We start from the raw sequence: 14,831 nt of genomic DNA, 5'->3' as shown, positions 1-14,831 counted from the left end.
TTCATGCTCGAATAATAATCTTATATGTCTGAAGTGTCTGAAGCGTCAGAATGTTTATGCAGTTAAGGAAAGAAAAAAAGGACACGAGTTATTGTAAGCATAATTTACACAAAAATTTATTTGTGTATTAGAGATTGTTTGGAAGCTTTTGAAGATCCTGTGCATAAAGTTGTCTTTTGCTGAAAGCTCTCATATGCCGTAACACCAGTGAGTACAAAAAGTTTTCGTATAGTTGTGAGCTTTGTTAGTTAACTAAATCGCCGTTAATTTAACAGTGCTATACCTATCGCGTCTCAGAATTAAGCTTTTTTTGGGCAAAATATGCAGCTAGACGAATACTTTTAGTACTCACTGTACTTTTATAACACTGCAGAAGGTTCGTCTTTTAATGTAACGTAATTAGCTGTAAACTAATTTTTTTAAAGATTTTACACCCGACAGCTTCTCGATGGCGTTCGCCTTTTCCAGTGTGATGCCGACGCAGTGTGTTATGGTTAAATCCTGAAACGAGCAGGAAAAATTGATACAACTCCATATAAATTATTCGATCCGCACTATCCACATACCGAAAGATAGAAACAGTTGTTCACGATCGCATCCAAGCAAACATTGGTAATTGCACGTAGATTCACCAAAACCAGCCTTCTTAGATGGGTGAGCTTACGGGCTATCATCTCCAGTCCATCATCCTCGAACCCGCGTTTGTTCGACTCGAGATGCATTCGCTCGATAAGTGGACAGTTACACACGAGAAAGGATATTCCCTTTATCGACACGTTGGGACAGTGCGTTAGATAAAGTTCCCGCAGGTTCGGCAGATTCATAGTAAGCAGCGATGCATCAGACATGTCCCGGCAGCTGTACTTCAAACACTCTACATGTTCCATCTCTTCAAAGCGCAACACACCGTCGTTCAGTATTTCACGCTCTTTGAATACAAAGTTCTCCAGATCTAGCACTCGCACATTGCGCATACACTCCATCAGCGTACGTACGACAACGATGTCACGCATTAACGTATCGTCGTCTACGTCCTCCAGATACAATCGGTGCAGGTTCGGGAACGAGCAGAATATAGCCGGTGAGATGAGTGGGAATGTTACTGCCAACGATAGCTCCGTCACATCGGCAATCTGTACCGTTTCATCCCAGGCACGGACATCGTACAGACACATGGTAAGCCGGCGCAGCTGTCGCAACTCGCTAAGCGCTTTACAGTTGTTGATGCTTTCGGCGATGATTTCCAGTTCCTGCAGATGGAGCAATTTCTTCGGTAGTGCATCAACCGCCCGCAGTGATAGCTCCGACCCGATCGTAAGTGAACGTAGCTGCGGTTGTCGCTCGTACAACGCTATCAGTTCATCGGAGAAATCATCCTCATTGCCGGCACTTTTCAGATTGATCCGGTACAGCTTGAGTTCAGCGTAGGAGTTCAGCAGCGCTAGCAAAGGCTTCATCTCCTCCACACGTACAGTTAGTTCGCGCAAAGTTCGATGGTGATCGTTCAGCAGCGGTTTTAGATGATGCAGCTCCATCTCAAACCGTTCGAGAGAAAGTGAAACGAGCCTTGCTCCATTAAGGAAGTTAACACTGCGCAGGATGGTATACGAGGGAAGATGTAATCTGAGGTGTTTGAGACCCTTCAGCGAGGTAAGTGCAACTTCGACGTTTGCAGGAACTGCACCATACAATGATTCAGACTCGCTGATGATGGAGAGACGTTCAAGGTTGTACAGCTGAGGAAACACCTCCAGTATATCCGATGTCAGCTGGATGCATTGCAGACTAAGTGACTTCACGGCGTGTCCTTGGTGCTTGAAAAACTGCACAAACTCCGAACGGCGAGGAAGCTCCTCGTTTGGAATGGTTATTTTCACATTCGCCCAGGGGTAAGGTTTAGTGGATTGCTCCGTAAGCACCGTCTCCATGGCAATCAATTGATGGGTAACGGGATGAACAGGACGAACGTGCAGCACGGCATGCTTTGGTAGGATAAAAGTGCGGATTACATCACACCAGGTGCTACAGACCAGGGAAACAGTCACCAGCTCATCCACCGGAAGAAAGGTGAAGATTTTCTCCCAAATCTGCAACGATAAACAGTGTACAGAAACACAAACGAATGATAAAGTGAAGTAGAAACATTTTTTGAGGATTAATTTGTACGCACTTCGTTCGGAAGGTCTGCTAACTCCATCGTGGGCTGTGTGTGTAATGGGTCCGTACTCAAACTGCTGGTTCTGCCCAAGATCTGGCCACTTATTTGATCAATACTTTCACGGCGGATTATAAATAGCCGCACCATATGACGAGCGGGAATCGTACATCACAATTGGCCACAGTGACATCGACGTCCTATCGTCAGAATGTAGCCGTCGAAATGGACTCTCCATTCAACAGGTTGAGTTATTTGCTTTTCGGAGCGTGCGCAGTATGTACCATTGCGTATTTTGCGTTTGATGCAAATATTGGATAAACAGTATTAAAAAAAATGTTTTTCTTTTCTTAATTGGCGCACTACAATCAACTTTGCACTTAGGATGGCTTATCTATACTGAGAACTGGAACATTTGGCAAACAAGGGTTTACCGTCCAGAGTACAGATATGATCGTAATACCAAATATTGAAGTTAGTGAAATATTTAAAGCGACACGCACTCGCATTACGAGAAAAGAAGAAATGTACACACCAAAACCATTAATATATAGAGCTTTTATTTCGTTAATAATTACTCAATCAGTTTATCTATAATTATAAATCACATTTTAATGCAGTTGTTTTTGTTCATTCATTTATCGTCATTCGTGTTTAAAGGAGAGATTGTGTGCCGTCGTGGTGTGTACCGCCCATGGTCGTATGAACGCTGAAGGAATTCTAATGTTCCTCTCTTCACTGCACGTCACCGAACACACGATCCGCTCTTATTAATCGAGCCTGAAGAACCAGAACCGCGGTTAAAGTTCACGCGTTTCCGGAAAGAACCTTTCCTAACCGCATAGCGATTTGCTTTAGCTCACGAACAGGATATTTATCGCGACAGTTGCTAAGGTTTTTTTCTTCTGTTTGCAACTTTGATTTTACTTCATTTGTATGTTTTTTTCTGTTTGTTTTTTTCTTTTTCTACAATTTGCATGCTGTTTTGTTTTTTTTGTTTGTGTGTGTTTTTTTTTCAATTTTTGCGTTGTTTTTTTTAATTTATGTTCATTTATTTGTTTTCCGATGTTTCTTTTTTATCTTCTTCCTTCTAGCAGCAGATCGTCTTCGTTGGCAGTATTTAGCCTAAAAATAAATCTGCACTGCACGACCACGGTTTACGGTTTTTTTTATGGAACTTATTTCCTCCTCTTCATTCTTTTTTTTTTTGTTTGTTTCTTTTGCACTCGGAATCAGTTCTTTTTGTTTTAGTTATTTACTACTGAGCGATCTTATTTGTGTTTTCTTTCTTTTACTACGCAAAACGTTCACAGCAGCACTCTTAAAAGGACTTCGGCGCCGGAAGTAAGCATGATGCGCACCACTGCATACGTTATCGTCCTCTTCAATTCGGAGAGATTATCTCCACTCTCGGAACCGGGCGTCAATTAATTCGAGAGCAGAGTAACGCCCGACAACCTCGAGCAATTACTAAACCTTACCGTCCAGCACTTATTAACGAACGAATCTACTGTCGGACGACTACTTTTTACATACAGATTCAACTAACAGATGTAGATACCCGTTCACGAGAAACAATTTGTGGCGCACTAGGGAGAAGCTGATCGCTTCGTTACTCCTCCTCCTTCGATATCGTATCGAGCGGATGATGCAAGGGGCCGTTAACATTTGTTCGCTTTATCCGTATATATCTACATCCTGCCTCCTTACTGCACCTGCCAACAGTCGCAATCGGCCACATTTTTCAATTAAAGAAACGCAAAGGATACCTTCGTCGGGGTTTTCACCTGCGATCATCATGAATGGTGTGTAAAGGATTGCTTGCTTTTACTCGGAGGGCACAAAGTGCTACAGAGGCAACACTAACCCACAGGCCACTCTGTGTATGATTTTCACGGTGGAATATTCCGTACGTTGTGATTTCTTTGCTTATGTCATTGTTTCCTCTGCCTTGATGCCTTGTGTTCATGCGTTATTGGGAGGGAGGTATTTCCCACCACCTAACATGCACATGCCATGATTTACAATTCTCGTACGCGCTCCACATTCATTCGAGTCTGGATTATTTCATGTTGTTGTTTGCTGTGTACAGTGTTGAGAGATTATTGATACCTTCCTACATGCACGCGCACCACCACTACTGCACGTGGCCAACATAATTTTCTTTTAAAAACGGGGATTGCTTTCTATGCTTCTCAAATCTGTCCAGTCTCTAAGTTCAATACTAACCACCCAAACAAGATAACAGCAAACTTCAGAGAAAAAAAACATGTCGAAAATATTGTGTGATAATTCCACACCAAAGAGTGCATAAGTGTTTCAATTAACGTACATATAACGCTCATCATGATCATGATTGAGTTGGACAGATGATTGAGTGTGAGTGTGTGTGTGTGTATGACGCGGATCGGTCAGTTACTGTTGTAAGGTGTACAAAGCAATTTCTTTTTACATCATTTTCATGGACTTTCTGTTTGTTTGTTTTTTGTTACCGCCATAAGTCTAATCCTAAGCATGGTGATGTTGGGGAGGAAATGATATTCTTCTTTGCACGCCGAGACAGGAATGGCAAACTAACACATTACCGAATCATTTGATCTACAAAACAACTCACTCCTCTATACATTTTCCGCATTTCGATCGCTCATGGGTGAAGAGTGGCGGGATGCTTCTTTTTGCATACTTTTTTACGTTTTTTTCTTCACTCTAATCTTTTTCTTCTGATTTGTTTATGCTATTTTACACCTTTAGCCGTTCCTTTCGTTTTGAAGTTTAAAATCTATTTTCTATCATCAATCAATCATGGGTTATGTGTTTACGTTGTGTAGGTGAATGGTTATTCTGTTTTTTAATGTTTACTACACAGCTGTGTACGTTTCTCTTATCTTCCAGTGAAGCGTACACGATTTGCTAGCCCATCTGTTCGTACACTCGCTTTTCGCAACACGGTCTCAGAGGTAAAACAATTTTACGCTCAACAGGCAATTGACATTCCCGACGAAGACGAAACGGTACCGATGCATCCTAAGCATCGATTTTTTTCTCTCGTTCCAGATCGCTTTAAACTGGGTGAAAAATTAGATTGAACCAACTCCAGACGAGCAGCGTTGATCTATGTACACAAGAGCGTGTCTTAAAACGGACCTACAAAGGAAACACAAATCGCAAATTGCAATGAATTCAGAAGTGTCTGCTTTTTTCCTGCTGGGTTTAGAATCTTCACACAAGTAGCTGAAGTAGTTAATGCAGCTTAGGAGATGTTCAATAAGCGGGTAGCCATCGACTTCGGGATACAACTTCCAATGCTTGTCAGTGGATTTGTCCATCGATCGCACTCATCACTGATACTTATGTGGTTGAAGTAAAGAACACTGCTGAGAAATTATACATTGACCAATGTGTGTGTGTTTCCATGTACTCCGTTTTCTATCTGCTTCCGTCCGTCGATCACTTCAACGTGCAACCTTTGTTTTGTCTCATTCCCGCGCACATGTATTTGCGTTTTTGTTTCTCTTTTGTCGTGAGTTTTGCGATCCTGTGTGGTGATTTTTGTTTTCAGAACATTTTATAGTTTTTATTGATCAATTTTTTTCGTTTCATTTTGTTTTCCACATATTTTTTAAAAAAGGAGTTCCGTAATCTGTAAAGATCAATTCAGGTCCCTGTCTTCTAAGTACTTGTATTCAAACGTAAACCCTTCCTTTTTACGCTGGCCCCATTTTTCATAGTCAAAATAGATGTAGGTTCCCTAGAAAGGAGAGAAATGAGAAGAATTATTAAACACACACACACACAGTTGGATAAGATCGGTATGACATTAATAAAAAACGATATGACAAATAAACGACTTTTCACAACACTCTAAAGCGCAATTATGAGTAAATTGATTCCCTTTTGCCCATCCTTACCTGCTCGTATTCTTCGTTGATCACTTTCGGTTCTTCGTGGCGCTGGAACCACATCATATATTTCGTATGAAATCTCCAGCTCTGTTTCTTCAGCGCCTTAGCGGCTAAATATTGAGCCTTCGTTCCCTCCATGTAGTAAAACACGAAAAAGAGCGTTTCGGGTGATAGACGCTGGAAAAACTCTACCGTTTCAGAATGTGGAAGTTGTTGCTGAAATACAGAAAAAGCACAACATTAGCATCAGGTACAGCATTACACAATAACACTCTTATTGACCGCATCAAGTTAAGTTAACCGATAAAAAAGTTAACCGCCGATTTAATTAACCTAAATTTTGCTTTTCTGGGTTTTACCAGGCAGATCGATAAATATGTGTAACATAATTTTACAGTCAGTACTATTCCGTATGATTAAGTATGTTGGCGTAAAACACACAACAGCAAAAGAAAAGCAATCTTCGAACCTGTGGAAAGTGCGGTGGAGTTTGGACAGGTTGACGTTGCAAGTACGGCCTTAGCCTCTCTGAATCGCTTGGTGTTGGCAGATGATAGTAGGCGGCTTCCATGAGTTGGAACTGAAAAAACAATGCAATACATTGGAATTAATTATTTGGCCCTTGCTAACCATCTTCAGCTACATTCATATTACTTGTATTTGATGCTCCTTCTGTAGTTTTGACGTGCCTAAAGGTGCCACGCCAAGTAGCGGCGGTATACAGGCCTCGTGTGTACCGGCAGTGGGCTTCATGCCTCCGGGGCCGCTGTTTACGTTAGCGGCGTTCGAAATACTAGAGTTTGTGTTAATGATCGTGTTCGGTCCATTCGTGATGGCAGTAGCTGACGATGTTGGTAGTAGGTTGCCTGCGTTGGCCCCAGTTGGTACACCGCTCGCATCGACCATGAACGACGGCCCGCCGGATTGTGTTTGTGGGGTTTGATTCGAAGGAACTGGCCCAGCCTGTCTCGAATCTGCTGGCTGTGGTTGTGGTTGCTGCTGTTGCGATTGCTGTTGCTGCTGACCAGCCACCGCGGCCACTGCCGCTGCTTGTGCAGCAGCTGCTGCTGCTGCTGCCGCTGCGGCCGCCGCCGCTGCTGCTTGCTGCTGCGCAGTGGATGCCACCGTCGCTACCGCTGCTGCACCCTGGGGATTAGGTTGTTGCTGTTGGCTCTGCTGCTGCATTAGCGCGTTTGGATTGGAGCTTGGACCAGTTTCGAGTACTCCTGTTCTATTTATCACTTCTTGCGCTACAAAGGCGAAAGAACAGGTAACACGAACGAGAGAGAGAGAGAACACGGAAATAGCATCAATGAATCATTACATGCGCCAACTGTTACACAACACGGCGGCTTCTCGGTTGAGGTGAAGTGTGTCGTTTACACTACACAACAATTGCGCTTACCGAGTGTAGTGGGACCGTTCAACAACTGCTGTTGCTGCTGCTGCTGCGGTGGTGACATCAAACTGGGCGACGCTCTAAAGTAAAAAAAGCAAAAACCCCCGAAACGCAGAACAAAGGGCAGCAGAACACGTTAGAATTTGTAACCAACAGCGGGCACACACCACAACACCACGTCGAAACGGTTCACTTACCTGCTACTGACTGCGGAATTGCTAGGAGAGACACAGTTATTAATAACGTTCGCCCCGCTACTACTGATGGTAGACGCGGACGATGTACTCATTACATGATTGTTGCTCTCCGTACTCGATGCCGACGACAAGGCATTGTGAAGTAGCATGGAATTCTGACCGGGAGGAATCTGCTGGGATTGTTGCTGTGGTGGCTGTGCCTGCTGCTGCGTTTGCTGCTGTGACGATGCGCTCGACTGTGTCGTAGACTGCACACTACTGCTGTTGGCTGCAGCGACAACGGCGGCAGCGCTCGGTAAACTATTCTGCGTTTGCTGCTGTTGCTGCTGTTGCTGACTAAGCTTAGGTTGAGATGTATTAATTATCTGACTGAGGCTGCTAAAGACATTCGATGCATTCGGTGCTTGCGTTTGCAGTGGGCCACTCGCTGACGATGGTGACGCGCCAGTTCCCGTGGTGGGCGTGCTGGGCTGGAGTATAGAACCATTTTCTAAAACATCGAAACCAAGAACAAATGCGCACGATTTGCCATTACTAACGATTCTACATGGGCTGCATAGTAGCAATAGTTTGATTTTATGAAACACATTCATTTGTTTCATTTCGCACAGCACGGCTTTGCGTGCTACACTTTTTGCATTACTCACGTATATACTCACTAGGATGTTGTTTTGCAACGGCAGCAAAAGCGGGTCCAATGATGGGTATACTGTTGGGCGGCTGTGGTAGCACCAACATGTTGGGTAACGCCGCGGCAGCATTAGTATGATTTTTGCTGGGCGTGGAGCTGATCAGCCCGGTCTTGGACGTATTGTTGTTGCTGATAGTACTACTACTATTACTGGTGCTATTACTGCTGCCATTGTTGTTAACGGCATTACTGACAGCCGCGACGGACGGGTCCACCTTGCTAGCGCGGATTGCGGTCGGTTTCACCGGCTGCGGTATTCATGAGCAACATGAAAAAGAAACGAAACGCTTATTTTTAATCTGTTTGGCACAGCAAAAACATCCAACCAACAAGCCTTACCGTAATCTTCGTGCCCTCGCTCTTCGAACGTTTCTCATTCAGATTGTTGTTATCGGCGGACAGATCGCTGCTGTGATTGTGTAACGTACTGGCACTGTAATTTAGCACCGGTGACTGCGCCGGACTAGTTCCAGATATTAGACTGCTTGGTGATCCTGCTGTCTCATTGCTGTTATTGCTATCCGTACCGGTCGACACCGGGATACCTACGGGAAGCAGAGGAAGAGAAACCAAACCAACCGTTAACATTTCACGAGCCGGAACATAAACAAAAGGCCACGTTCCGCGTTAACGTACCAGAGATTTCCACGTCATCTAGCCCGATGATATCATCGTAGATGTATTCGTTCTCCTCAAAGTCGGGCTCCTGGGAGGAATCGATGTAGTATTCGACATCTTCCTTGATCTTCTTGATCTGCTCTACCTCGACACCGTCATTGTCGAGCATTCGCAGCAGCGTCTCCAGCTTGGTGACATGGAACTTATGCCTCTCCAGCTTCCCTTTCAGTTCGTCCATCTTGTCCTGCTTATCCTTATCGAGTTTCTTCTTCTTCCCCGCTAAAAGCGACTCGATCTCACACTCGAACTGATCGATCTGTATCTGCAGCGAGGTAATGGACGACGTTAGCCACGTGCTAATTTCTTCCTTCTCTCGCTGCGCAGGATCCATCTTCTGGGCCGCGCCAAGACCCTCCTTCGAGTATGCTTTCGTTTTCGTTTCCCGTTCGACCACCTTAAACCGCTCCATTTGCTGTTAATGGGGGAAATGCAAACAAATGTATAGAATCATAAATGTGCATTCTTGTGACATCGCGCACGGTTCGTAAATGTCACTACTTACGGTTTCTATGAGCCGACGGTTTTCCAGCAAAGCGCTTTTATCCTTGATCTCGCCGGAAGCGATCCATGATTTGATTTGATCGCGTAATCGCTGTAGCTTTTTAATTTCCTTCTTGAGATCCGCTTCATACTTTTCCTACAAAAGAGAGATCATTTACCGTTCAGACTGATGCAACCTTTGGAACCGGCCGTGTGGACATACTTTTTGATTGCTATTTGTAGCATTGTGAACTTTCTGCCAAATATCTTCAAACGTTTCTACTCCCTCAGTGACTTTCTTCAGACACCGATCGATTTCACCTGGAAATGTATACAAAAAAACGCTGATAAATACAACATTGCAAATCGTATCACCTTGTAGAACGCATGTGAAACTATGTGAAAAATGATTATACAAAATATGGTGGATTTTTTCCCAACAAAAATATTCCTAGTTACGTTTTTTAATTGCAATTGAATCACTACTCCTGGTGGCCGTAGACATTTAGGTTGTAAAGATATTTCATTCACGAGGAACATGTTTATATAGCAGCTTTTGTTTATAGCAATACATGTGATTCATTTTCAACTGACAGTGTGTTACGGAGCGTCGCCGGTGCTTTCCGTCATATGTCAATTCGTAAGCTGCAGTTCCCCATACTCAAACACACTTCATTAGCATCAATTCCTCGATGCCCGATATCACACATATCCACGCAGAACGCGTTACAATCGGAGCGCTACTTTCTCGGGAACTGACTTTTTTTTTGGTTCATGCAATATTCAAACCCTCCCCAATTAAACCTCTAGACAAATTGTCTCGAGCATCAACCGGTGCTCTTAAAGTGTTTTTTTTTTTTTGCAATAGCTGAAACAATTCACTAAAGCTTGTTGCACCAACTACTTGAAACAACAAAACTATAAAACACTTCCTTATTGCTAGTTTTCACGAGTAACAGGTTTGCCTCACATAGTGCCTATCTATCCGTTTTCATAAACATTTCACTGCACTTCGCGCACAGTATCTATGCAGATTATTTGCAAACAAAATTGCACAATCATCAGATTTGAATAGTTGCATAGCCGTCTTCGATTAATTGAAACACGTTAAGTACACTCACAAGTACGGTACAACAGCGTTTCTTCCGTCCCTTCTTTTAGCTTATTGTTCTGTGCACACAACTCTACACCACGAATTGTCACTTTCTATTGGCCACTGATCGCAATACTCATCACCCCAAAACGGAATGAAAACCGCTTAATTCTTCTCACCTTGCAACTTTCGCGTCGCAGCCATGGCTATGTACACATCTGCTCACAGATATCATACATAATCTACTCATGCAAAACGGGCCTCCGGAATGGTTCTGGCGCGCGCTCCAAAAGCTTCTTGACCTCTGCGCTCGGTTCGCTCCAGCTTTTGCTGCTGCTGCTGCTACTGCTGTACAACACTTTGGCAAGCTTCTTCTTTCCCACCGACCAACGAAGGAAAGCAGGATGTCGAGCGCCGGAAAATGTAACCTCGCTTTCGGATGTGATCGTTCGGATTTTTCTGCTACCGTTTCCTTTTCCTCCACTCCAACACAAGGGGCCACACAGGAGGGAAACCGCTGTCGTATGCGTATGCGAGAGACAGAGCTGCTGGTGGTGTGGTAGTGATTGAGGTTTTTTTCCCTGCACCTTCCTAGATCCAGCTTCTAATGCCAGCCATAGATGAAGCGTTGCTACGGTGCGTAGAAAGTGGCGCTACGAACTCGACTGACCACCGGTAGCGGAAGCTGAGCGTTCACCGTTGTTCAGAAGCAAGGATTCCGTCCAAAGCAATCCGTTTTCGCAGACCGAAAACAGAGGAACCAGTAGTTTTAGCTCTTACTACGGGCAGCGGCAAAGGCGACGTTGTGTGTATGTGCTCGGCGCACGTACGTACGTGTCTACGTTAGTGAGTGTGTTTGTGTTGCCTCACTTTCAAGATGGCCGCGAACCGTGCTCATTCAGCGAATACGATCTGTTTCAACTTTGCACACCGAACTATTTTGCAATGCGCGACTAGAGAACCGATTTAACACACTCCCGACAATCTTTCCTTATTCTGCAATGCTGCCACCGTATTCCTGTATTCCGTTAAAAGCCGCACAATTTACCATTTACGAATTATTCTTCTTTTAACTTGGAGCACTTCTTGCGGAACTTTCCCAGCAAGCATTTCGAGCAGTAATTCCCCAGCAAACAATTTAGCGTAAACCTGTACGAACAACTGTCAAACCCCGTTTCTGGCGGGTTTTGGACTCCCAATCAACTATAGAAGTAATATTTCATTATTGATGAAAATGGTTTTCACAAGACATCTCGCAGTTGATGAATTGTTGTGTTGTTTTTAGTATGGTTAAGCTTTTATTCTCATTACAATTAACGCCGTTCTTTATTGGTTTCAGCTTTGTTTCATTCAATGTGTATTGTGACCATGTATTGCATCTCTCCCTGAAAAATCTAAACTCCACAAAGCTCGCTTTGTTTAAAATTTTTCCCATAATAAATCTATTATCAACTTACTTCACTTAAATAACCATAATTTGGAGTTAGTTTTTCTTTGATTCGATTACCTTCAGGCCGAACAGAAGTTACAAACTTTCGTAATGGAACTGTTTATTTATTTAATAGTAAATTCGTTTTGTCATGAAGATAACAACAAATACGTTCTTGGTGGTTTATAATTGAGGTTATTCAAAAATATAACTATGTTTTTTATTTAATTCAGATAGAACGGCCTATCCGTATTGATAACGTATCTACGTTATGTAATAAAAAATCTCGTTTGAAAAAGTTACATGTATCATGTAATGCTATGGAAGATTGTTTGTAAAATTTTTTACATTAAGTATTTTCTATAAGCAATGCGGTCAGGTCGTTCATCATCAAAACAAATGTAAACCCAATTTTACTAGTGATAATTATTTATGTCCACCTGTTGGAGCAACAGTGCTAGCTGTGGTTTTTTCACTAGGATGTACGATTCCGCTAGTATGCGGTAGATGGCGTAACAACTGTTGGTAGACAATTTTTTGCAAACCGAACACTTTTTCAATTAGCTAGGTAGATAAATGTTTACTAAATCAATGGTAAAGAAATCGTACAGATTGCCATTGACAAACTTGTTTTTTGTTACATTTTGGGTAATAAAATATGCAAGAAAACTTTACAATCTGGCTGCAAACAACCCAAAAATAGCTGTAATTGTAAAAGGCTGCCTGTTGCGATTTCGATTACTCATAGCTGTTTAGTCCGTCCTGTAAAGAAAGCTGTACTGATGGTTAAATTTGCAATTTGTGTAATTATTTACAAGCTCTTCTTCAATCGCTACCGTTATTCAATATAACATCTGGGATCAGTTTTGATAGATTCAAAATGATTAATGTCGGCGGCATTGCTATTATTCAGTACAAATGATTTGAATACAGCCGTTTTTTATAAATGGGTCTACACCAGCGAATCGGTTCAGATGGTAGCGGTGTGGGTCTCTACACGACAGTATCGGGTTTCAAAGGCCATCCGGACCGTACTTTCGTACGCAGGATCCCGCATCTAGCTACGGGTACAAGCGAAGGAAAGAAATGGGAAACCAAAACCTCCTGAAGTTGTTAGAACCGCAAAAGTATCTTATCTTATGAATATTTTCATAAATACAACAAAAAACAAATATATAATTTGATTGTCACAGGAAAGGACCAGTATAAAAGTCTCTTCTCAAAACGTTTCGTTACATTCTGACTTTGATTTTACAAATACGGGCCAATCAAATAAAGGACAGTTAGAAATGGCACATCGTAGTTCAAAATAGGAAAAAACATGATTTGAGTAGTAAACCAACTTTCGGACGACCCAGTATCTGAGGCAGCTAACCCAATATTACGGTAATTGAACTTATTTGAAATGCTATTTGTATGGTGTTTCATAACACCACTTTTGAATGATGTACAGGGTGACATCGTAGAACTGATACACTTATTTGAGAGCCCCTGTATTGTGTTTACTATCACTGTATGTCAAACACATGGGTATATTTTGACAGATAAACTTGTTTACTGTTAATGTGCAAACCGTTTACTTCGTGTTTGATTCAATTTTTTAGTAAACTACAATGGATTCAAGTCGCGAACAAGTAAAAATTTTACATTTGCAAGGTTTGACAAACATTCAGATTAGGCAGAAACTGTCTCATCTCAAGTTAAGCAGATTATTCGTCTACCGGACCATCAAGCGGTACGAGGAGACAGGCACGATTGTTCCAAAGAAGAAACCGGGCAAAAAACGGACAGTCCGAACTCCAGCGGTGATCAAAGCGGTAAAGGAACGAATACGACGGAATCCAGCTCGCTCGGGAAGAAAAATGGCGCGTGAAATGAATATGAGCCACTTTGCCATGCAAAGCATTCTGAAAAAGGATCTAGGCAACAAACCGTATAAAAAACAGAAAATTCACGGTTTAACCAGCAAAAATATTGCCGACAGGGTTGCCAGATCTCGCTTGCTGCTGAAGACGCACGCTGGCCATAACATCATCTTTTCGGCCGAAAAACTGTTCACATTGGAGGCACCCTTGAATAAGCAGAACGATCGTGTTTATGGAGCATCTCTTCGGGATATACCAGCAGATAAAAGAGCAGTCGAACGGTATCAAAATGCGTCATCGGTGATGGTTTGGGGAGCTATCTCGACAAAAGGGAAGTTACCGCTTTTATTCATCGATAAAGGCGTGAAGATCAACAAGGAATACTATTTAGAACACGTTCTGCAAGGCCACTTAAAACCATACGCTAAGAAGCTTTTTGGCAACGACAGTTTTTGCTTCCAACAGGATTCAGCTCCAGCCCATAAGGCTTCGATCGTTCAGGAGTGGTGCAAGGAGCATTTGCCATGTTTCATCAGTGCATCGGAATGGCCAGCTGCGTCTCCGGATTTGAACCCGTTGGACTTCAGCACATGGGGATACATGCTAGGAAAGTTGGGTGAAGTCAAACATCTGAATTTGGACGGATTCAAGAGGCGGTTGTTGAAGATATGGGACGAAATGCCGGATGAAGTTGTGCGTGCGGCTTGCAACGACTTCAAACAGCGCCTACGGGCCGTTATCAAGTGCAAAGGCGAAAGATTTGAAATAAATTAAGTAAAATGCAAGTTTAATACTAATAGATGTTATTTCAATCGATTTCGAAGAAAAATGATATCGGGTTTCAATTTTAATTAAATTTACAAAGTGTATCACTTCTACGATGCCACCCTGTATATATTTTTGATCCCTTTCAAGATCAAATCAAGCTTACAATCTAGGAGT

The 14,831-nt window shown here is 42.7% G+C and overlaps 2 protein-coding genes across 3 annotated transcripts; both read right to left on the bottom strand.

The window, feature by feature from the left end:
• Positions 1-79: 79 nt before the first annotated feature.
• Positions 80-2,367, bottom strand: LOC125765571 (uncharacterized). Its single transcript, XM_049430866.1, has 3 exons — positions 2,171-2,367; positions 567-2,087; positions 80-501 (listed from the first exon to the last, which is right to left on the bottom strand). The coding sequence occupies exons 1-3, from the start codon at positions 2,303-2,305 to the stop codon at positions 400-402; spliced, it is 1,758 nt and encodes a 585-aa protein (XP_049286823.1). The 5' UTR covers positions 2,306-2,367; the 3' UTR covers positions 80-399.
• Positions 2,368-3,162: 795 nt separating this feature from the next.
• Positions 3,163-11,744, bottom strand: LOC125765550 (CCR4-NOT transcription complex subunit 3). 2 transcript variants are annotated; one of them, XM_049430834.1, is made up of 12 exons: positions 10,775-11,744; positions 9,726-9,823; positions 9,525-9,659; positions 8,981-9,434; positions 8,684-8,889; positions 8,301-8,592; positions 7,654-8,143; positions 7,463-7,536; positions 6,712-7,307; positions 6,527-6,637; positions 6,064-6,273; positions 3,163-5,903 (listed from the first exon to the last, which is right to left on the bottom strand). In XM_049430834.1, exons 1-12 carry the CDS (start codon positions 10,797-10,799, stop codon positions 5,805-5,807), a joined length of 2,790 nt encoding a protein of 929 aa, XP_049286791.1. In that variant the 5' UTR covers positions 10,800-11,744; the 3' UTR covers positions 3,163-5,804. The 2 variants fall into 2 exon arrangements, with proteins under 2 accessions (XP_049286791.1, XP_049286792.1); XM_049430835.1 differs by having other exon boundaries at positions 8,313-8,592.
• Between the last annotated feature and the right edge of the window lie 3,087 nt (positions 11,745-14,831).

Source organism: Anopheles funestus, chromosome 2RL (assembly GCF_943734845.2).
Source record: "Anopheles funestus chromosome 2RL, idAnoFuneDA-416_04, whole genome shotgun sequence".
In the NCBI taxonomy this organism is placed as follows: Eukaryota; Metazoa; Arthropoda; class Insecta; order Diptera; family Culicidae; genus Anopheles; species Anopheles funestus.
Note: the sequence above shows the minus strand (reverse complement) of the source record. Positions and strands in the feature narration are given on the sequence as shown.